At 47.6% G+C, this 23023-nt stretch overlaps 1 protein-coding gene across 50 annotated transcripts in view; it reads left to right on the top strand.

Moving 5' to 3' along the window:
- Nucleotides 1-23023, top strand: part of camk2b1 (calcium/calmodulin-dependent protein kinase (CaM kinase) II beta 1) — a 67608-nt gene that overhangs the window by 37733 nt on the left and 6852 nt on the right. For 4 of the 50 annotated variants that reach the window (XM_078953354.1, XM_078953347.1, XM_023958157.2 and 1 more), the window contains 9 exons: nucleotides 2920-2954; nucleotides 6889-6957; nucleotides 10351-10395; nucleotides 13274-13322; nucleotides 16290-16370; nucleotides 17240-17374; nucleotides 22170-22349; nucleotides 22651-22726; nucleotides 22798-22892. In XM_078953354.1, coding sequence (XP_078809480.1) covers nucleotides 2920-2954; nucleotides 6889-6957; nucleotides 10351-10395; nucleotides 13274-13322; nucleotides 16290-16370; nucleotides 17240-17374; nucleotides 22170-22349; nucleotides 22651-22726; nucleotides 22798-22892 — 765 coding nt within the window. Of the gene's footprint in view, nucleotides 1-2916; nucleotides 2955-4430; nucleotides 4464-6888; nucleotides 6958-10350; nucleotides 10396-13273; nucleotides 13323-16289; nucleotides 16371-17239; nucleotides 17375-22169; nucleotides 22350-22650; nucleotides 22727-22797; nucleotides 22893-23023 lie in introns of all 50 variants that reach the window. The other 46 variants (XM_078953346.1, XM_078953351.1, XM_023958149.2 and 43 more) reach the window with 26 other exon arrangements.

The following is a 23023-nucleotide window of genomic DNA, read 5'->3' as shown; positions in this document are numbered from 1 at the left end:
AAGTCTCTGCACTAACCACAGCTAAACCCTAATACTGGGTTCAATACCAGTTAAACTAAAGGAAAATGGAGACAAGCGATACCGATAGCTTTTGGTTTTTTTTACTTCTGGAGTTGTGGTGGATCCCTAAAGGACAGATGACGACTTCTAGGGTCGACCCTGATGCTCCAGTCTAACCTTTAGATTCAGGAAAGTTTAAAGACCAAAGGAATCCAGTAAATAACCTGACATGATCCAGTCAGTCCCGTCCATTGGCTGGATCTGAGAACTGGGCTTAGATAGTGTGATGTCACACGACGGTTTCCTTGTTGGAGCCTGAAGGATAAAAATTGTTGGGATTTAAGCTTCTTGGAACCAGCGGGTACTTCCTGTCTGGAACTCCAGGGGAGGGGGGGGGGGGGGGGGGTCACTTGGTTCAGTTCTCATAAACAGTCATTGGTCTCCACTCTCTTTAATGTAAAGCAGACCCTGTTTACTGTATATTGTAACATTCTGTTCCACTTTACTGAACTTTAGTGAAGCTCATTGAACTCTGCTAACTCAGGGTTACACCTGTGAGGCTAATTTATGTCACCTGATGGCTCATTTGCATAAAGGTCACCTGATGGACCATCCTGCCAGCAAAACAACCATCATGGATCTGAAAAACTGCCCCAAAACAAACCGACTGAACTGCTTTGATCGGTAGTCAAATTCTCCTCCGTTCGTCTGATTTCCAGCCCCACATCCAAACACCAGTCCCATCAGCGTCCAGCAGGACGTCAGTCATCATTCAGGGGAGGCAGCAGAGCTCTGATCTTCTCCCTCGTATCCTCCAAACACCTCTCAACCACTAGCTCTCCATGTGAATCCATGCTCGTGCTTGCTTTTCTCTCGCAGTGATGCATCTTGGGTGATTTAGTCGATACGTAATAGTTTTGTTTAATGTCTTCTTCCTCTCTCTTCTTGCTTCATGTGTAATTTGTGCCAAGGTAAGGAGCGCTTCCAGCTTCCCAACCTTCGGTTTCAAATAACTCTGCATTGATTTCCAGGTTTCTGGTTAAAAAAAAGGCAGCCGCTCCTCTTAATCTGTTCCTCCTCCTCCTCCTCATCCTCGGTTAAACTGTCAGAGGAAGCAGGAGAACCCGACTCTCTGCTGACCCCATTTCTGCTCCTCTGTAACCTGCAGCCCTCAGAAGGAGACTGGGGAGGAGCAGTCAATGAATAAGTGCTGCTTATTAATCACTTCTCTGGACTGCTGGCCTTCATCCTGACATATTTAATCCCTGAGGCTGGAACAGAAGCCCCCCCTTACCTCAGATTATGTCTGGGATATGCAAGGAAGCATTCTGAATTCGACTCTCTGAGCTCGCTTCTGCGTGGATAAACCTCAGATCGCTCGTCAAATCACTGCCCCGTTAAAAGTTTCATGGCCTTCCTGCTTCTTTTCACTTAATGCGGCCGGCTGGGAGTTTGACGGTGGAAGCGAAGGAGCATCTATGGGCAGGATGGAGGAAAGGAAGGAGGGAAGGAAAGAAAGGGAAGAAGAGAACCCCAGAGTGCCGGAAAGTGCGTTTTTTTACGTCTGGATGCTGATGTGATCCGATCAGACTAGAAACTGCTCTCATGCTCTCACTAAGGTCTGGATGTGAGGGAGAGTCTGTCAGGTCGTGTTTTATTGGCCGTCTTCCTTTAGAAACGACCTGTTCGGTTGAAACGGGGAACTTTTTCACGTTCTGTCTCCTGTTCCAAGGGCTTTCTGCCATTTACTGAGGAAAGAACCCTCAAATCTAATCAAGACACGTTGACTGTATCAGAGAGCTGGACTGAGCCTGCGTCACGTCATCCATAGAAAGTTATTTACTTCCGGCTCCAACCAATGAAGTCGGTCGCATTTTTCCCTGTTGGATGTCAGGAAGTATGGATTGGACCGAGTTTTTATGGCAACCACTTTCACCAATCAGGCGTGAGCTTGTTGGAAGGCCACACCCCTACCACTTGAAAGTGGGCTACATGAAACATGCCTAACATTTTGAGTGTTGGACGTGGGGACCAGGAGGCCTCTGATTGGTCCGTTTATATCTTATATAACTGGATCTACAGAAAAATGAGGATTATCAAGAAGATGTTGTTAAAGGTATCAGAACCAGGACCAACAGAACGACTGAGGAACAGCTGCTTATGTCTCTATAGACGTCTGTGGGAGTTTGGCTTCTTGGCGCCAGCGGGTACTTCCTGTTCCTGCCACGTTTTGTCCTTCCATTGGACTTTCCGTTGGACTCAGCGCTCTGTGGACAGCCAGTCTTTTGACTTGTTATCTAGTCTGAGGTCTTTCCCAGACTGTACCAACTTAATGACGTGGGGGGTGGGGGTGCTTTGATTAGTTTGAGAAACTCCGTTTAAAACATTCCTGGTCTGCAGAATTTTGGCAGATTTCTCCAGTGTTCATATTATTTTTTGAAATTTTGTGGATCTTATGAGCTAGAAACCCAATTTATGTAAAAATAAACATATAATTACTTGAAATCCATTCAAGGGTGGAAATCTAGATTCTTTGAAAGTTTTACTTTTAATTAAATTATGGAAATTATTACCAGGATATTCAAATGTTTAGGAAAGGATTAAGTTGACTGAGTGTTTTTATTTCACTGACAACAGAAACATCAGCAGGTTTCAATATGAAGTCAAACTCGTTTGGACTCCATCAACCTCAGATTTCTGTTTAAACCCCCCAAAGCCGTATTCTGATGTGCCAAAGGTGAAATAAGATCCTACATATGGATAGTTTGCTCTGAAAGGCTGACAAAAGCAGGATACAGGCCCTTTAATCCTGATTTTCCCCACACTCCTGTTAAAACCGTCATATTATGGGATGTCATCAAACATCAAACATGGAGCCTCTGGTAACCCTTGTGTGTTTTTTTTCTGCCACTGCAGCAGCCAAGACCCTCCTCAACAAAAAGGCCGACGTGAAGGTAAGCCCCCCCTCCCAGCATGTTTCCCCCACACCTCCGGTTTGGATTTCCCGAAGCCCCCCCCCCCCTGTGTTCTGTCTGGATTTGCTCTCTCTTTTCTGTTTTTGTCGTAGTTTGGTGTTTTCTGGTTTGTTTGCAGATTGTTTTTCAGACATTGGCTGCAGGCCGTTGTGCCACAAAAAGCTGTTTTTAGGCAGGTTTAGGCCAAAAGCAGCAGCAGCAGCCTTTCTCTGGATGAAGCGTCAGAACATGCGTGTGCATGCGTGTGTGCGTGTGCATGCGTGTGCGTGCATTTCCTCGGCATGAGACCTCCTCTAGTTTGTTCTGTCATCATTCAGCTCATCCCCGTGATCCATCTGTCAGCTGTTCTTCTTCTCATCCCTCCATCCCACTCCGCTCCTCTTTTCCTTTAGTGCTTCCTTTTTCCTCCACCCCCCCATCTGGTCTTTAACCCCCCCCTCTCCTCACAATCCTGCTCGTCCTTTTAATGAAGATCTCCCAGCGTCCCCCGCTCACAAACGCGCCGCAGTAACACTTCCCACGCGCAGCTTCCACGGCGAGAGTGCGACAAAGCGCGGAACGCCGTGTTCAGAGGAAACGCACTCGTAGATGGAGGAGTGAGTGTCGGCGCGGCTGCAGACGGAGGGCTGCGTGTGTGTGCGTGGCGTGCAGCTGCGTGTGCGGCGGCCCCGCCCCTTCCTCCCTGCTCCCTCAGTTCAGCAGGGAATGTGACTCCAGCTCCAGGAATAGCTGCCGGTCTGGACCCTGGAAACCCGTGCGACAGAAATAGACGCTCTCTTCCAGCGCGCGGCGCTCTCGTCGCCTAGCAACAGGCTCCCCGCGCGCTCGCCCCAAACCGTCTCTAAAACTGTCTTCTTCGTCGCTCCCTTCCTGTCTTTATGCCCCCAGAGCGATCCCTTCTCCTCATCCTCTCCTCTTCCTCTTTGCTAGTTCATCAAGGTGTGATGTCACCTGATGCTTTTTCAAGCAGGTGCTCCCTCAGGCTCCTCCCACCTTTCGCCACCCGTTTGTACCCAGACGATCAGCTGGATCACCAAAAGGATAATGAGGTAGTCAGGTCATCCCCCCAAAAAACATTAAAGTTATTTTGAAAAAAAGGAGGATTTACTGATTTAAAATGATCGTGTGACCAGTCTTTCTTTGACTTTCTGTCACGGCGCCACTTTCCTCTTGTCGCGTTCTCAGAGGGGGTTTCTGGGCTCTTTTCCCCTCTAAATGTTCCCTGACGACCTTGGCTGTGACATCACCGCTCCTCTTTTCTGGCCTGCAGTAATTTTGAAGTCCCGTTGGATTAAACTCAAATCCCCAAGAACCCTTCTGTTCACGGGGAAGGTGTGGACTTCTGCTTTGGAGCCGCTTCTGTTGGAACATAAGTTGGTGATTTTTATTTTTCACACACCCTCCTTCTTCTGCTATCCGCTCATCCATCCATCCATCCATCCATCCTGACGACAGAAACGCAAGTCCAGCTCTACTGTCCAGTATTTGGTGAGAATGCATTTACCGTCTCTCCTTTGTTCAAATTCTATTCCCTCTAATGCTACGTTCACACCGGGCGCGTGTCGAGCTGAATGCAGGTTTTTGAACGCCTTTGGCGTTCGGCGTTCACACTGGACTGTCACCATACCCGACACGAGCGGATGCACCTACAGCTGGAAATGGTTCAAAGCTCCAGGTTTTTTCTTCCATAACTCTATTCCGATACTTATTGCCATACGATTGTTCTATATGTCGCCACCAAATCTGAGTCCCTGATTGGTCAAAGTTCCACTGGCTTCCCGTTCAACATGCGTTCAATGGCTGGGTGTACACAGACCTGTGTAGTACGTCATGAATACGCATTTACATCGACTTTTCATAGAAAGTGGTTGCTTGAACGCGCGTTGCAGAGGGCGGTGTGAACGTAGCGTCAGGCTTCCCCTCGTTTTTAGTTCAGTGTTAGAAATCAAGTCGGTAGTCTTCATTTCACCGTCAGTCACAACAAACTCACAGCAGTAAGAAAGCATTTCTGGAATTAAATGTTTAGCTTTATAAAGTTCAAAAACACCAGTAGCACAAAAAGTAGATTTGATCAAAAACCGTCCAAAATAAAAATGTTTATTTTCTCTGATAGGAAATGTGACGAAACATTTCCGTTCCTCTCTGAGGGTTCAAGCTTCCTTTAGTTGTAATTCTCAGCTTGGGCACTAAGTGGAGCTAAAGTCGGATCAGTGTGAGTTTTCTGCTAAAATCTGGCCCCTTGGGCAAAAACAGACGTAAAGTTTTACTAAACGCATTTTTTACCTTTTAAAGTTTTCTTTACAAGTTTGCATCGACACTAAAAAACGGAGAAATATTTGACCAAAAAGTCGTCTTTGGTCTGAAGAAGTTTCATAAAATGCAGCAAGAACTACCAGAAAAGCATTTTTTTGCTCGATCTTTGCCGCTCCACTGAGATGTTTTTAGTGTAGTCTGGAATATTTGCTCTTTATTCTTTAATGACCCCCCCCCCCTGATTTCCTGTTAACCATCACGTCATCCATCCTCTCCAAACACGGCGGGTGGATGATTTCTGACGAGTGGCAGTGTGTGCACGTACGTGCATGTGCATGCTTTTTCTTTTGCTTTTGAGTGTTTTTCTGCCTCTTTTCCTCATGAAGTCATCAAGTCTCCTAAAGAATTCATCCACATCCACGAGCATTTAAAGTGTTTCTGCTCATGTTCTGGTGTTTAAATCGTTCTGTTCTCCGTCTTGATCGGGTTTTATCGTCGGGTAGATCTCCTCTGAAGTGACAAACGTCTCCTCATCTGTTCTGATCCAACAGCAAAACCACAAATGGAGCCGCTTTTTCGTTTTTTCCTCGTGTTTTCGCTCTAAATTCTGACCGAACTTTCTTCGCTTGATCTCAGGTGGAATCTTCTCGCGTTGAGTCTTTTTCTGGACTTCCTCGGTTTACGGCGTTTTCTGTGAAAGTCCCACAGATTAGGATTTAAGTCCCGTTAGTGACGGAGCTGCTGGTTCCACGCCGCTCATCCAGCACTCAGTGACAGATTATTCTGATCACATGAAGCTACAAAGGACTTTCTGCTCTTTGATGTTTGTTTTCCAGACTCATGGAGGTGAGTCATTGTGTGGGACGGGCTGCTATGATGTGGGGGGGTCAAATCTATCTGCTCTGTAATTGATCTACAGCAGCTTTTACCCACATTTGTAGTGAGCAGATTCAAGTGAAAAGTTGAGTTTTCGTTTAAAATTAATTTTCTTTTTTACTTTATTAATCTGGCAGTGGAGAAATCCGACTGGTCACCAACCAATGAAGGACCTGGTTTTTGGAACATTTTGTTAAACAACAATGAACTGCGAAAAATAAAAACAAAAAATAAAAATAACAGCGGCCAAATTTGACCCTAAGGGATCAGAACTCAAGCTGAACAAAACGACATCTCATACACACGAGCATATCATGAATGTGGGCGTGGTTACTAAAAAAAACCTCTGTTGCCAAGGTAATCCAAACATTGACTTTTGCCGATTGTTCTAAAAATGACGTAGAACTGTTTGTCGCCCTCAGGCGACTAAAAAATAAAATGGTTGCTATGGAGATAAAACCTACAGAAAAGCCGCCATTTTGAAAATCAGTGCTTTCCGGGGGTGGGGGGTTAGGGGCGTGCAGCAACCGCTTAGCCAGTGAGGGGGGGGTCAAAAGGGGGGCGGGTGGCGACCATTTTTGTTTTTTTAAATGTTGTGGTGATGCTTATTGTGTGGAGTAATTTGTTGATGTGATTTGACCTTCAGGGCCACCGTTGTATGCCGTGCAGACGCACACACACACACACACACACACACACACACACACACACACACACACACACACACACACACACACACACCTGCTGTTGTTAACACTGTGTGTCTCCTTCCTCTCCTGCACAGCCGCAGACAAACAGCACCAAAAACAGCATAGTCACCAGCCCCAAAGGGAACCTCCCTTCACCTGCTCTGGTATTTACCTCCTACCCCCCCTCACCTGTTTGTCTGCGTGTCCATCCTCCTGATGCATGCCCCCCACCCCCATCACAACCTCGTCCGTCTGTCCCGTTGATCCGAGCAGCGTTGACGGCCTCGGCGGGTCGGTCTGGTCGGGTCGGGCCCAGCAGGTGCCGTCACGTCCCTCCTTGCCTGGGGGAGGGGGGCAGGTGTGTACAGACGGGTTGTTCTTCGCTGCCCTTTTCTCGGTTGCTGTTGATTCTTCAAAAAGGAGCTGACAGAACCTGCTGGGTCCGTCAGGCCGGGTTAGACCTCTGCCGGCGTTTCTGGATCCGGGGAACCGCTGGCCTTAACCGCACAGCAGGAAGACGACGCACAATTATCACAACGAAGACAAAAACCGGTCGGGTCTGAAAGAACTTCAGCTTATGTTCAAAACCAGATCTGTATAATATTAACAAAATCATCAAATGTTAATTTATTCAATCATCTTTGCTGTAATTACAGCTTTCAGGAAAAACTCATCATTAAAAAAAAATCATTATTTTAAAAGATAAATCAATAATATTGATTGTTTCATTTGTAATTTATTTGTAGTTTTTCCTTTAAATTAAAAAAGAAAATCAATTTAAAATCAAATCCAGCTTGAATTTCTCATAAAAGCACACTTAATGCTTTTTTCCAAACCTTCTGTGAGTAAAGAAAAAAAAAATCTATCCTTTATTTATGTTACGAAGAAAAAAAAGCATCATTTGTACTTCTGCTTTGTTCTGCTGTTGCACTTCTGACAACAGTTCAAAATCTGACAGCATTTGAACGCTTCAGCGTTTTGCAGCAAAAACATTAAAAAAAAGAAAAGAAACTAACGTTAATGAAAGATATGTTAATGTAATGCATTTCTGAGGAAATCATCATACATTTTTCTTTCTGGGCAAAATATTTGATGAGGAAGATCTTCTGTCGTACTTTATAAAGAAATGTTTTTCAAAAATAAAGGCGTGATTGTTTCAGGAGATCACGTGGGTTTTTGTAGTTTCATGTGATCCTGAGGAAACTGCAGCCGTCTGAGTTGTGAGGCTTTTATTGAAACTTACTGGAATAAAAAACAAAACAACAAAGATGTTGCTGCTAAACTTGGTCTTTTATTTACTAAAAAAACACAATAAAAACACTTGTAGACAGATTGACAGAGGAGTTGATGTGGTTGGAGTTGTCAGCCTACTTTCCTGCCATTTTTATTTTCCCAGCAGCCTCTGCGCTGCGCTCCAGATGTCACCCTCAGGGTCGGCTGCGCAGAAGTGAGTGTTGATCTGCCACATTCCTGCAGCCGACCCGCATGATCTGTCATGACGTGATCTGTCCTTCGCTGCAGCCACGCTGTATGCGAGCAGGACGCGTGCGAGCGAGCGTGCACGGTCCATCCGTCTGAAGGAAAACATTCAGTCGGAGTAGAAGGCAGGTATACGAAAGCCGGTACTCCGTCCTCGCGCATCCTCTCCTCCCTGGCTGACACCGGTGTCTGTTGCCCAGGAGACGGTTGTCTTGACGGCGTGACGAACATCATCAGGGGGAGACAGCTGATGATTGGTCATCACAGAGGTGTCACTTCCCTCGGAGAGAGGAGGGCTGTAAGAAATATGTGATGGGCTCCGAGTGACTTTCAGAGACAAGAGTCCCAGAAATCTGTGAAAACAGAGAGTCCTCCCCCAGATGGCGACCAGAAAAACACCCAAAAACATCGGGAAGGAAACCGTTTGACAACAATGGAAGGTTTCACAGAAAAGCGAACGCGAGTTAAAAAAAGGGTTGTTTAGTGATGGCCGCTCAGTCAGATGAATGGAGGTCTGCATCATCTCTGGTCTTTGAAGGAGGATCCAGAAATGCTGCCAGCATCTGCCCAGCACTCAGACAGAACAGCACGGCCTGGTTTCATGTCGGGGGTGTCGAGGCTCCCTCCCACTTCTTCATTTAGCGTCCAAAGAGGGTTTTTTCAAGCAGAACTGTGGATAAATTTGGGGTTTTGGAGAGAATCTTCAGCAGCTCTCTGATGCATCTCTTCTCAGAGTTTTTTTCCTTCTGTCTCTGTGAGCTTCTGTTTAATAATAAAATGGATGCTGGGGGGGGGGGGTCTGTTTCCAGTGAAGCTGTTTGACGGGTTAGGGTTAAAAAACGGTTAGTGAAATGATCGTTTTTATGTTTGGAACAGAATGGGCTAAAAGTTATGGCAAGCAGAAGATATCATAAAACAGCAGGAAGACTGTCTGCATAATCAGAAATGCAGGTTTTTTAGGCACATTTTAGAAGTGAGCACAGGCAGAAGTGCGGCGTTTTTGCATCTTCCAACTGTCCTTAGGGGTGGATGGGGGCTGTCTGTACGGGGCACGCAGGTTACCCGCACAAAATATCAAGGTTGTAGGCGGCTCAATGAACCTCTAGAGAGAAAATCCTGCCGTTTCGTGGCTGCCACTAATTGAACGAGCGCAAAGATAACCGAGCGACCCCGCATTTTACAATCCTAACTGAGCGGCGCTGCTGCCCGCTCACTGGGTTTGGGAGCAGTGTTCAGGGGTTATGTTTGTCATCTGGGGGCGGTAACCTTTCTGGTTGATCTGATTGGACGAAATTTGTGCGTCAGATCCGGCGAGGCAGCGGGGCGGGACTTTCATTTCTTGTAACGTGGATTAAAACGTTAACAAACGGCCATGGACAAGGTAAGAAAGTGCAGCGAGGTTTTTTGTGCTGTAATATACACGTACACTTTAGCAAACCCGAGACAGAACTACTACACTACTCAAAGTACAGGAGGCATGTGTTAGCATGTGGCTAACAAGATCGCTGCCCATTCTCTGGATTTAAACATTCAACTCCTGCATTAAGAGAAAACCTGACGCTGTTAACTTCTAGACTCGCTACTATTTTATGTCAAATTGACGCTATTTATTCAAATGAAACCGTGTTTTCGACCATTTGTGATGCAATAAAACAGCACTCTGGACACGTGTTCTAGGAAGGAAACTTTACGCCGTTCCATACGCCCGTCTTGGGACAACATTTTGATGCCTTTATGTGACGGAGTTTTAGGACCACGGTGAGAAAAAATTCTGGAGGAGAATCTTTCTTTTTCTTTTTTTGGTGGCCCTTAAACTCTGTTGTAATTATCCCGTCTCTTGTGATGATTATTTTCCTGGTGTTTTATGATATCTTTTGCTTGCCATACATTTCTAGCTGTCGCAGCACATCACCTGCGACATCACCTGAGGGTTCAGGACCATCTCGCATTTAAAGACACTTTATTTGCATTCATGAATTTCCCTTTCTTCTTTTTTTTCTCATTTCTTTCTGCATTTATGTCCAATCATTTTCTCACTGAACTTTCATCTTCGTCCACCTCCCTTCCTCTTCCTCCAGGAGCCTCAGACAACTGTCATCCATAATCCAGTGGACGGGACAAAGGTACACCCTCCCGAAAACATCCCTCAGTCCTGACCCGCTCTTCATCCATCCTTGTCGTGCTCTTTCTCCTCCTCTTCCTTTACCTTCTCCTGTCTTTGCATCCATCAGTGTGAACGCTCCTCTGTGGTTTTTGTGTTTGATCAATATTATCCACCGCTTGGATCTATTGGGGGGGGGATCATGGCTCTTTCACCCCTCTTTTGTGGCTCTTTTACCCCTCTGTTGTGGCGCTTTTACCCCTCTGTTGTGGCTCTTTCACCCCTCTTTTGTGGCTCTTTTACCCCTCTGTTGTGGCTCTTTCACCCCTCTTTTGTGGCTCTTTTACCCCTCTGTTGTGGCTCTTTTACCCCTCTGTTGTGGCTCTTTTACCCCTTTGTTGTGGCTCTTTCACCCCTCTGTGGTGGCTCTTTTACCCCTCTGTTGTGGCTCCTTTACCCCTTTGTTGTGGCTCTTTCACCCCTCTGTTGTGGCTCTTTTACCCCTCTGTTGCGGCTCTTTTACCCCTCAGCTGTGGCTCTTTTACCCCTCTGTTGTTGCTCTTTTACCCCTCTGTTGTGGCTCTTTTACCCTTCTGTTGTGGCTCTTTTACCCCTCAGCTGTGGCTCTTTTACCCCTGCACATGTGGCTCTAGTAGCCTCTTAAGGCAGAAAGGGATGTTTTGGGTTTAGAAAAGGCATTTCTGTTTCAAACAGATCAACAGTCTGTATTTAGCATAAGACGTTTCAAACACCAAGCACGGGTGAAACGGCGCCTCCTGCTGGTCATAGAGAAAACCATCCAAACGGCTCCTCAGGTGTTGAAGGTGGCAGACTCCTGCTTTAGATTTCCATTGCTAGATCCCGCCCTCTTACCCCCCCTTAAATAGTTACTGTGAGCCCCTGGGGGTGGTGCATGAGTCTGCATGTGTTTTTGGTTTTGCCCCCCGTCATGAGCGCTAATGGCGGTGTGTTCTCCTAAGTTGCTCCTGATGGCGTGTTTGCTGCTGGAAATGGAAGCGGTGCGTTGATTTCAGAGCTGCAGGACACCAGCTCTGATTCAAACCCTGGAAGTGTTGATGGGGGTTATTTATATCAGAAACGGCTTAAGTGGCACACTCCACCCCCTGGGGGGGAAACGCAGAGGTTCAGTGCATTTGGGGGGTTGAAAAAGATTTTTCTTTTTTTCTTTTTTTTTTAGAAAGCTAAAGACTTCGGTAAAAAAAACCTCTGATCTGTGACGGAAACTGAAGGTTGATCCCTTCAAGATGTTTCCATCTGCAGGTCACCAGCTGCTCTTCAAACCGCTCTGAGACCGCTCCCATCAGCTGAGCGTGGCGCTCTCCTCCTAATGAGGTTGCAGAGTCTCTCAGCGCCCCGGTACATGCTGGGGAATTTTAGGCCCATTAAAGCTGCTAATTGAAACTCTTCTGCAAAGAGGAGGACCGGCTGGGAGACGGTGAAGACCTGTCTGCCGTCTGTGAGAAAGATCTGAACTTAAACTTACACTTGAACCTCCCTGGTTCCGACGGAGTCGTTCTCTCTGTGTGATGTCGCTCACAGACATGAGAGCAGAACCAGGTTGGCCCGGATTAACGGATTGATACAGTCAAATATAACAACACAGTCGTCTGAACGACTGTATAGAACCTATAATCACTTATAAAATACAACTAAACCGACTAAGCTGCCCTTAGACTCTCCTTCTCTGTAGGGAAAAACTCCTAAAAGAACCGGATTCCAGACAACCAGAAGAAACCCTAGGGGAGTCCACATGAAGGAGGGACCCCCCCCCAGGATGGACAGGCGATGTACCAGAACTCTTAGAGAAGAATTAGCTTATCTGACACTACATGTTTGAATAGTCCAGCAGATGGACTTCAACCAGACGAGGTCCACGGCCAAGAACAACTGATTATTAATCAATTATGATCAATAATCTGGCTCATTTGCTAATAAACAGGCGTCCCCTCACAGTCACCTGTACGCAGGGCGTAAAGTTTGCTGACATCTACGTAAAATCATCCGACAATGGCGATGATGCTCCTCCCGGTTCTGCAGGTGTGAACGTTCACCTGGACTCGACAGGAGAGCTCTGCTCCTCTCTGTTCTCCTGCAGATGAACTCTGGTGCGGTTCACTTCAGTGTGAACGCAGACGGCCTGTCCAAAGGGAGGAGGTGCTGCAAGAAGTAGCAGCCTCAAGCTGAGGAAGCAGGAACCATGAAGACATCTGGAAGTGCATGCTGGGTAACGCAGGAGCAGTGAGGAAGCTGCAGAGAACTGGAGGGTCAAACCACTTCTGATCCCCCCCCGGTCAGAGCTTGTTTAGACAACAGCGCCCCCTAGTGAGCAGATGTTGGAACTTTGATTGGTTGAGTCTTTGATTTATCAGCATTCCTGCAGGATTGATCCAGAGGAGACGTGAAGGTTTTGTAGAAAGAGTACAGTGAAACCTGTTCTGTCATGTGTGACGTAGACGTGAAGCAGCTCGTCACGCCTCTACCGTGAGAACGTGCACGGCAGCATTTATGACGATGAATTTAAGGCAAATTAACCTCGACACATGAATGTCCGTTTATTTGAATCCCGTTGAATCAAATCGGATTGTTGACGTGAGATGAAACCCAAACTGCCTGACAACAACAAAACCGTTTGTTTCTCATGTCTACAAGCCGACGAGGCGTTTGAGTCAAAGAAAGAAAATCGTTCAGGTTTTCCTACAGCTTCAGGTCTGAAAAGCTTTGCAGTAAAACAGACGATTTGTAATCTGGGATGTTTTTCTGGACATGTGATGCAGCACCAACCTGTCTGTTGGGGGTGAGAGCACCCCCCCCCTGTTGTAACAGGGGGGTGTTTGCAGAGTCCTGCTGGGCTCCGCTGACTGTCTCCGTCTGCTCTGCAGGAATCATCCGACAGCAGCAACACCACCGTGGAGGATGAAGATGTGAAAGGTGAGATGTGTTCCAGCCATGCGGGAGCCTCCAGGTAAAAAGCGTGTTTCTCCGAGGACAGAACGTCTTGAAGGACGTCCGCGGTCCTCGGCTGGGCGATGGTAGATTTCCGGGGTTCCTCCGTGTGATGTCATGAGCAGAAATGCGCTTTGATGCCACCCATCGTCCTCACAAGCCTTTTGGCTCCGCCCCACTCACGTTTAGGGGGACCGTCCACACAGCTGATCGTCTGACAGCTAGCCCCGCCCCCTGACCTCTCTGGGAGCCCCCCTCTTCAGGAGGTGAGCGGGGGCTGTGGGAGGAGTCAGCGCAGAAGATGCGGCTGGTTTCTGTGACATCACACCTCTGCGTGAGGTCCGTGTGGAGGATATTTCCCCACCGCTCTTGACACGCCATCACGCCGTGGTTAAACTAGGTCATGAATGCATTATTACTGTGCCAAGCATACAGAACAGAGCGTGCTCTTCCTCCTCCTCATCCTCCTTCTTATTTAGCTTTTATTTCTTTCCTAAAGTCCTCAGCAGCAGGAGGAAGCTGGAAGGCCAGAGGACGGAAATTTGACTTTTTTTTTTTTCATTTCAAGAAACTTGAATGTCATAATTTATCTCTGAATCGTCCTTCAATGGAAGGAAACATTAAAAAGAGTCATTTTCATGATTAATTTAAACATTTCAGGAGGTAAAGTCCTGTTTTTCCTAAATCCTTCATTGCGCCTCACTAACGACTAGAGCGTGGTGTAAGGACGGCGTACGGCGGCATCATCCGTACGTCTTAAGTGCGGGTAACTTCCATCATCCGTACCAATACATTACGATACACTAAAATGGTACGCTCCATTTTCAAGACGTCCCTTAAGGTGGCCATACGAGCTTCACCTGTGCTACCCTGAAGATGCAGCCGCTCCCCCCTCTATGGAAGCATTTCTGTGGCATAAATAAAAATAAAGGTCAATACTAGAAGTGCCTTTACTGACTTTGTAATTATGCTACAGAAATGCTTCTCAAGTTTAGGCGTTGAAACAAACCACAAAGGATCCCATCGTTCGACACGCGCAGACACTTCTGATGGGGGTAAAACACGAAACTCTTTTTATTCCCAGTCTGCTGCTGGCTAAGACCACGCCAAACATCAATTCCTGTTAACAAGCTGCTGTCTGGTAGCATCTTTTTAAAAGTCGTCATTTTAAAAAGCTGTGAATTTTTTTTATGCCATAGTCCGGGTGAATACTCGACTCTGATTGGCTGCTGTGTTCCTCACCCTAAAGTAGTTCCAGTTCACATAAACCAGATGTTCTTTATCACTACGCTGGCCGAAACGCCACTTGATACTGCAATTAACGCCACTTGTAACGAATGATCAGACTCTTTATGAGCTGCTGTAATAATTCAAGCTTTTACTTTGAAAGTTTCCACTCTTTAAACTCGTAAAGGAGGGTTTCCTCCCTTATGAGTTCTTGTAATCTCTTAATCCAGAGTTTTCTAAGGAGGTGGGAATCTGCTCTGCAGGGATTAGATCAGAGGGGGCAATCTTTTGACTTGTGGGCAACAACGGGTTGTTACATTTGACGAAAGTGGCAGGGGCAGATGGAACAGTATGGAATTTGAGCCAAAACAAACTTTAAGTTGGATTCAAAATAAATGGACATATTTTAAAACGGAACATTTTAGAGTTTTTTTATTTCAAAACATTGACTTTTCTTCTCATTTTCATGCTAATTTCACCAGTGGGTCGATGTCCCTCATAGAAAAACGCAAAACTAGAGAAATGCTGCATTCAAATGGAGTTGGAGAAATCGGAAAAATCACCGTCCGGCTCTGAAAAACACGCATGAACGCCAGAAAAAAACCCACAAATCTTCCAAAAGCTCACGAATGCAGAGTCACTAAAGTGTTTCTGTGGAATTACAGGGAAAATGAAACAAATAAATAGCTTAACGGGCCACATGCGGCCCCCGGGCCGCAGTTTGCCCCCCCCCCCCCCCCCCCCCCGGATTAGATCACGTTTTTGTGTGTGAAAAGTATTTGCTCTTTTTTCTGGTTTTATCAGATTCAGGCAAAGAAAATTTTCAAATATGACCCGTCGGATATGTTTTTGGAGGATTTAAAGAAGATTTGAGCTTACTTTGGATTTAGGAATTAATTAATAAAAAAAAAGCTACCTCCACCCCCCCCAGAGCCCCCACCCTGAGTGAGGAGTGGACAGGGCTGGGATTCTGGGCTGAAGGGGGTGTGGGGGTTAAATTTAGCCCTGCTGTCAGAAAAAAAACAGTCTTCTGATTGGTAGTTTAGCTGCTGCAGCCCCCCCCCCCCTCCCCCCAGATGGTATGAAATCAACGCCGCTGTTTTTACGACTTCAGACACAAACTGAAGGGCCCGGGGGGCATCAGGTGAGTGCCGGAGGAAATGGGGGGTGGGGGGGGGTGTTTGGTGGGAACAGGGCATGTTGTGCTGCCCTCGTTGAAGGGGGGGTCCGGTCAGGCCGGTTCTGGACAGCTGGTTTGTAAGACGACACCAGTTTGGAGCATCTGTGAACTTCAGGATTGGTTTTGTTCTGGTTTAGCCGCCGTCGCTCACGTTCCGCCTCCTGTTCCCTCAAATCTTTGTCTGACTGGAAGCATCAGAGTCAACTTCATGGAGGATCATGAAGGTTCATCTCCTCCTCCTGGGTTTGGTAGAAGTCTGTTTACTCACCTGGGTCTGACCTCACCTGCAGCGTCAGAAACGATGGTCCGGGTTCTGCTGTTCTCCACGCTGCTGATGTTCCTCTGTCCTCGCCGTCACGTCTTCTCATGAATTATTGCTCGCCGTGGCGTTTCTGCAGAGCTGCTGATGTGTTTCCTTTTTCTGTCATTTCATGAACCGCTTGTTTGGTTTCATCCTCTGTGTGCGTGGATGTGTGTGCGTGGATGTGTGTGTGTGCGTGGATGCGTGTGCGTGGATGTGTGTGTGTGTGCGTGCACTATGGCAGGGAAGAGTTTAGACAGCAGCTCACTTAAGGCTCAGTCCAGCTCCATCTCCCAGCCTGACAGCTGCACTGCTGCTGCTCACTGTAAGTCTGCAAGCTGCACTGCATGCAGCCTGAAGCACACGCATGCAGACTAGAATATGAATGGATGCAGACTGTAACACACTCATGCAGCCAGCGACACGTATGCATACAGACTGCGACTTGCACACAAGCGGCCTGCATTGCATTCATGGAGCCTAGAATATCTGTGTAGGGGGGGGGGGACAGCACATGCTTGCAGCAACAAACAGCGTAGAATGAAGCAGAGACCCACTGGTTGTTGTTGTCTTCATTCATCTCTGCATTTCCCTGCATTCACTGGCATGAAACATTTTACACATAAACGGCGTCTTGAGGTGGGAAGTAACTATTCATATGTGTTCTCAGTTACATTTTGTAAAAGTTTTACCCCTACAAGTACTTCTACTACCACTGTTGCACTATTCTTTTGTGTACTTGAGGTCTTTTTTTTACTTTTCCAGAATTTTTTTTAATGTATATGAAAGGTTCTTTTTCATAAAAAAGAAAAGGGATCCTCGTCTTTATTTAGTGAAGTTTTAGGTTTATTTCAAATGTTTCTCTAAATGTTGAAGTTTACACAGGATTTAAGTGGGACTAACCACAAAACTGAAACGTAATACTACTTATTTTTCAATTACTACTCAAGTAAACCTTTGGATGAGTACTTTTTACTCTTCATCAGGAATGTTATTTGTAGGTAGAACTTAGTTTTACTTGAGAACAAGTTTTCTCCACCCGCCTCTGCTCACACTTCACTTTATTTTGGCATTTTCTGACATTTTCAAGCATGCCCCCCCTCCCCCCGTGTTCACTCTGTGCTGCAGAGCTGCGATGTTGCATCCGGCCCCGCTTTCATCGCAGTGCTTCCTCCTCATCTTCACCTCTTTCAGCCGCCGCGAAGCTCGCGGATCTACTGAGCTCCGTACGGCGGGGCTCAGGGCCCGCTTCCGACCGGGAAGGGAGACCCAGCAGCCCACCCCCCGCTGCCCCCTCCCCTCCACAAACCCCCGCCATCCCCATGCAGAGTAAGTAGGAAGGAAGGGGGAGCTCTAGTTGGTGATGATGTCCTCAGATCTTCATCACACAGATGTGATGAAGACGTTAGGATGTGATTTTAAAACATGACAGAAAGAAGAGAGCCCCAATTTACTAGATTCAGCTGGAAAATGGTCGATATTTGAGCAAGAACGCGGTCCAGAGAGAAAAAGACGGAAAAACACAAAATGAGATGTGACGAGCGCAAAGAGACAAAAACACTGGAAAACCCGGAATATGATCAGAAAAGAACTGATGTTGATGTGGAAATGCAAAGGATTATGGGACTTATTGGAAAATATCTTTACAGTGAAGACAGGAAAATGAAGAATTTTACATATGAAGATGGACAAAAACGAAAACAGACTTGATGTTGTGTCTGTTTCCTTTGAGCTCAGCTTGAGTCAAAATGTAGAAAAGGTGAAAAATGAAGAGTTAAATGTGAAAGCGTCTGCTATGGCGGGAAATAGGAAATGTAGACTCCAAACAGGCAGCAAGAGGACGTAAACAGGCCACAAAGACCACATAAACAGGCTACAAAGACCACGTAAACAGGCTGCAAAGACCACGTAAACAGGCTGCAAAGACCACGTAAACAGGCTGCAAAGACCACGTAAACAGGCTGCAAAGACCACGTAAACAGGCTGCAAAGACGGCGTAAACAGGCTGCAAAGACCACATAAACAGGCTGCAAAGACCGCGTAAACAGGCTGCAAAGACCACGTAAACAGGCTGCAAAGACCACGTAAACAGGCTGCAAAGACCACGTAAACAGGCTGCAAAGACAGCGTAAACAGGCTGCAAAGACCACATAAACAGGCTGCAAAGACCGCGTAAACAGGCTGCAAAGACGGCGTAAACAGGCTGCAAAGACCACGTAAACAGGCTGCAAAGACGGCGTAAACAGGCTGCAAAGACGGCGTAAACAGGCTGCAAAAACCACGTAAACAGGCTGCAAAAACCACGTAAACAGGCTGCAAAGACCACGTAAACAGGCTGCAAAGACGGCGTAAACAGGCTGCAAAAACCACGTAAACAGGCTGCAAAGACCACGTAAACAGGCTGCAAAGACCACGTAAACAGGCTGCAAAGACCACGTAAACAGGCTGCAAAGACCACGTAAACAGGCTACAAAGACCACGTAAACAAGCTGCAAAGACCACGTAAACAGGCTGCAAAGACGGCGTAAACAGGCTGCAAAGACGGCGTAAACAGGCTGCAAAGACGGCGTAAACAGGCTGCAAAGACGGCGTAGACAGGCTGCAAAGACCACGTAAACAGGCTGCAAAGACGGCGTAAACAGGCTGCAAATACGGCGTAAACAGGCTGCAAAAACCACGTAAACAGGCTGCAAAAACCACGTAAACAGGCTGCAAAGACCACGTAAACAGGCTTCAAAGACCACGTAAACAAGCTGCAAAGACCACGTAAACAGGCTGGAAAGACGGCGAAAACAGGCTGCAAAGACGGCGTAAACAGGCTGCAAAGACGGCGTAAACAGGCTGCAAAGACAGCGTAAACAGGCTGCAAAGACGGCGTAAACAGGCTGCAAAGACCACGTAAACAGGCTGCAAAGACGGCGTAAACAGGCTGCAAAGACGGCGTAAACAGGCTGCAAAGACCACGTAAACAGGCTGCAAAGACAACGTAAACAGGCTGCAAAGACCACGTAAACAGGCTGCAAAGACCACGTAAACAGGCTACAAAGACGGCGTAAACAGGCTGCAAAGACGGCGTAAACAGGCTGCAAAGACGGCGTAAACAGGCTGCAAAGACGGTGTAAACAGGCTACAAAGACCACGTAAACAGGCTGCAAAGACGGCGTAAACAGGCTGCAAAAACCATGTAAACAGGCTACAAAAACCACGTAAACAGGCACGTAAACAGGCTGCAAAGACCACGTAAACAGGCTTCAAAAACGGCGAAAACAGGCTGCAAAGACGGCGTAAACAGGCTGCAAAGACGGCGTAAACAGGCTGCAAAGACGGCGTAAACAGGCTGCAAAGACGGCGTAAACAGGCTGCAAAAACCACGTAAACAGGCTGCAAAAACCACGTAAACAGGCTGCAAAGACCACGTAAACAGGCTGCAAAGACCACGTAAACAGGCTGCAAAGACCACGTAAACAGGCTGCAAAGACGGCGTAAACAGGCTGCAAAGACCACGTAAACAGGCTGCAAAGACGGCGTAAACAGGCTGCAAAGACGGCGTAAACAGGCTGCAAAGACCACGTAAACAGGCTGCAAAGACCACGTAAACAGGCTGCAAAGACCACGTAAACAGGCTGCAAAGACCACGTAAACAGGCTGCAAAGACGGCGTAAACAGGCTGCAAAGACGGCGTAAACAGGCTACAAAGACGGTGTAAACAGGCTGCAAAGACCACGTAAACAGGCTGCAAAGACGGCGTAAACAGGCTGCAAAGACGGCGTAAACAGGCTGCAAAAACCACGTAAACAGGCTGCAAAAACCACGTAAACAGGCTGCAAAGACCACGTAAACAGGCTGCAAAGACGGCGTAAACAGGCTGCAAAAACCACGTAAACAGGCTGCAAAGACCACGTAAACAGGCTGCAAAGACCACGTAAACAGGCTGCAAAGACCACGTAAACAGGCTGCAAAGACCACGTAAACAGGCTACAAAGACCACGTAAACAAGCTGCAAAGACCACGTAAACAGGCTGCAAAGACGGCGTAAACAGGCTGCAAAGACGGCGTAAACAGGCTGCAAAGACGGCGTAAACAGGCTGCAAAGACGGCGTAGACAGGCTGCAAAGACCACGTAAACAGGCTGCAAAGACGGCGTAAACAGGCTGCAAATACGGCGTAAACAGGCTGCAAAAACCACGTAAACAGGCTGCAAAAACCACGTAAACAGGCTGCAAAGACCACGTAAACAGGCTTCAAAGACCACGTAAACAAGCTGCAAAGACCACGTAAACAGGCTGGAAAGACGGCGAAAACAGGCTGCAAAGACGGCGTAAACAGGCTGCAAAGACGGCGTAAACAGGCTGCAAAGACAGCGTAAACAGGCTGCAAAGACGGCGTAAACAGGCTGCAAAGACCACGTAAACAGGCTGCAAAGACGGCGTAAACAGGCTGCAAAGACGGCGTAAACAGGCTGCAAAGACCACGTAAACAGGCTGCAAAGACAACGTAAACAGGCTGCAAAGACCACGTAAACAGGCTGCAAAGACCACGTAAACAGGCTACAAAGACGGCGTAAACAGGCTGCAAAGACGGCGTAAACAGGCTGCAAAGACGGCGTAAACAGGCTGCAAAGACGGTGTAAACAGGCTACAAAGACCACGTAAACAGGCTGCAAAGACGGCGTAAACAGGCTGCAAAAACCATGTAAACAGGCTACAAAAACCACGTAAACAGGCACGTAAACAGGCTGCAAAGACCACGTAAACAGGCTTCAAAAACGGCGAAAACAGGCTGCAAAGACGGCGTAAACAGGCTGCAAAGACGGCGTAAACAGGCTGCAAAGACGGCGTAAACAGGCTGCAAAGACGGCGTAAACAGGGTGCAAAAACCACGTAAACAGGCTGCAAAAACCACGTAAACAGGCTGCAAAGACCACGTAAACAGGCTGCAAAGACCACGTAAACAGGCTGCAAAGACCACGTAAACAGGCTGCAAAGACGGCGTAAACAGGCTGCAAAGACCACGTAAACAGGCTGCAAAGACGGCGTAAACAGGCTGCAAAGACGGCGTAAACAGGCTGCAAAGACGGCGTAAACAGGCTGCAAAGACCACGTAAACAGGCTGCAAAGACCACGTAAACAGGCTGCAAAGACCACGTAAACAGGCTGCAAAGACGGCGTAAACAGGCTGCAAAGACGGCGTAAACAGGCTACAAAGACGGTGTAAACAGGCTGCAAAGACCACGCAAACAGGCTGCAAAGACCACGTAAACAGGCTGCAAAGACGGCGTAAACAGGCTGCAAAGACGGCGTAAACAGGCTGCAAAGACCACGTAAACAGGCTACAAAGACGGCGTAAACAGGCTGCAAAGACGGCGTAAACAGGCTGCAAAGACGGCGTAAACAGGCTGCAAAGACGGTGTAAACAGGCTACAAAGACCACGTAAACAGGCTGCAAAGACGGCGTAAACAGGCTGCAAAAACCATGTAAACAGGCTACAAAAACCACGTAAACAGGCACGTAAACAGGCTGCAAAGACCACGTAAACAGGCTGCAAAGACCACGTAAACAGGCTACAAAGACCACGTAAACAGGCTGCAAAGACGGCGTAAACAGGATGCAAAGACCACGTAAACAGGCTGCAAAGACCACGTAAACAGGCTACAAAGACCACGTAAACTGGCTGCAAAGACGGCGTAAACAGGCTGCAAAAACCACGTAAACAGGCTGCAAAGACGGCGTAAACAGGCTGCAAAAACCACGTAAACAGGCTACAAAAACCACGTAAACAGGCATGTAAACAGGCTGCAAAGACCACGTAAACAGGCTACAAAGACCACGTAAACAGGCTGCAAAGACGGCGTAAACAGGCTTCAAAGACCACATAAACAGGCTACAAAGACCACGTAAACAGGCAGCAAATACAATATAAACAGGCAGCAAAAAGGCACCAAGCAGGCAGTAAACAGGCGATGCTGTCTCCAGTTAATAATCTGAAGCTTCCCCGTCAGAAAAGTGATTGTTTCTCACGATAATCATGAAGTGATGAAATCTACTGAGATTTCAAAGATTCAGACAAAACTTTTTTCTTCCTTGTTTCTAACTTGTGCCCCCCCGCCCCCCCTCTCCCGGTCAGTGTCTCGGCTCACGGACCTGGTCAGCAGCGTTCGCAAGGCGCAGCCGGCCCCTGCTCCCGAGAGCAACTCTGTGCCGGCGTCGGCCCCATCCTCCAAGCCCGCCCCACCGCCTGCACACACCACCCCCTCACCTCCCCCTCAGCCCCCCTCCAGCCCCCCCCTGCCTTCCTTCCCCCAGAGTGAGTACAGAGGTTTGAAGGCATCAGTGGATGGAGTTGGTCTGTGCTCGGTTTGTGTCATAAACTGGGGGGGGTCGTTTGGGGCTCTAACCTGCTGGCGGTGATGCCACGCCTCCGGGTTGAGCAGTTGTTCAGGATGAACCGTGGCGTCGTTAAGACTCTGCATGAGGTTTGGCTTGGAAGTTCGCCCGAACGCTCAAATGTTGGTGTTTTTCTGCGGCGCTTGAGTTAACATCATTAGAGCTAACCGCCCGTCACCGTCTGCCATCCCGCCGAATGACACCCCCCCTCCCCTCTGCAGCGCGCAAACAGGAAATCATCAAGATCACCGAGCAGCTGATAGAGGCCATCAACAACGGGGACTTCGACGCGTACGCGTGAGTCTGGCGTCTGCTGCCGTTCGCTGAACCTTTGTTCTCCGCAAACCAACCGCTGCTTCTGCTTTCAGGAAGATCTGCGACCCGGGACTGACGTCCTTCGAGCCTGAAGCTCTGGGGAACCTGGTGGAGGGAATGGACTTCCACAGATTCTACTTCGAGAACCGTAAGGAACGACGAAAGGAGCAAACCCAACCGTGCTCATGATCTCCAAATGCCCCACAATCTGACAAATCAGTGTTAAGAATGGAACTGGCCCCTTCCTAGACTGCAAAAGGACTCCGCCCACATGTTATG

The sequence above is a fragment of the Oryzias latipes genome, chromosome 9 (assembly GCF_053564925.1).
Source record: "Oryzias latipes strain Hd-rR chromosome 9, Olatipes_Hd-rR_3.1".
Classification (NCBI taxonomy): domain Eukaryota; kingdom Metazoa; phylum Chordata; class Actinopteri; order Beloniformes; family Adrianichthyidae; genus Oryzias; species Oryzias latipes.
The sequence above is the reverse complement of the archived record's forward strand: the minus strand, read 5'-3'. Positions and strand labels throughout refer to the sequence as shown.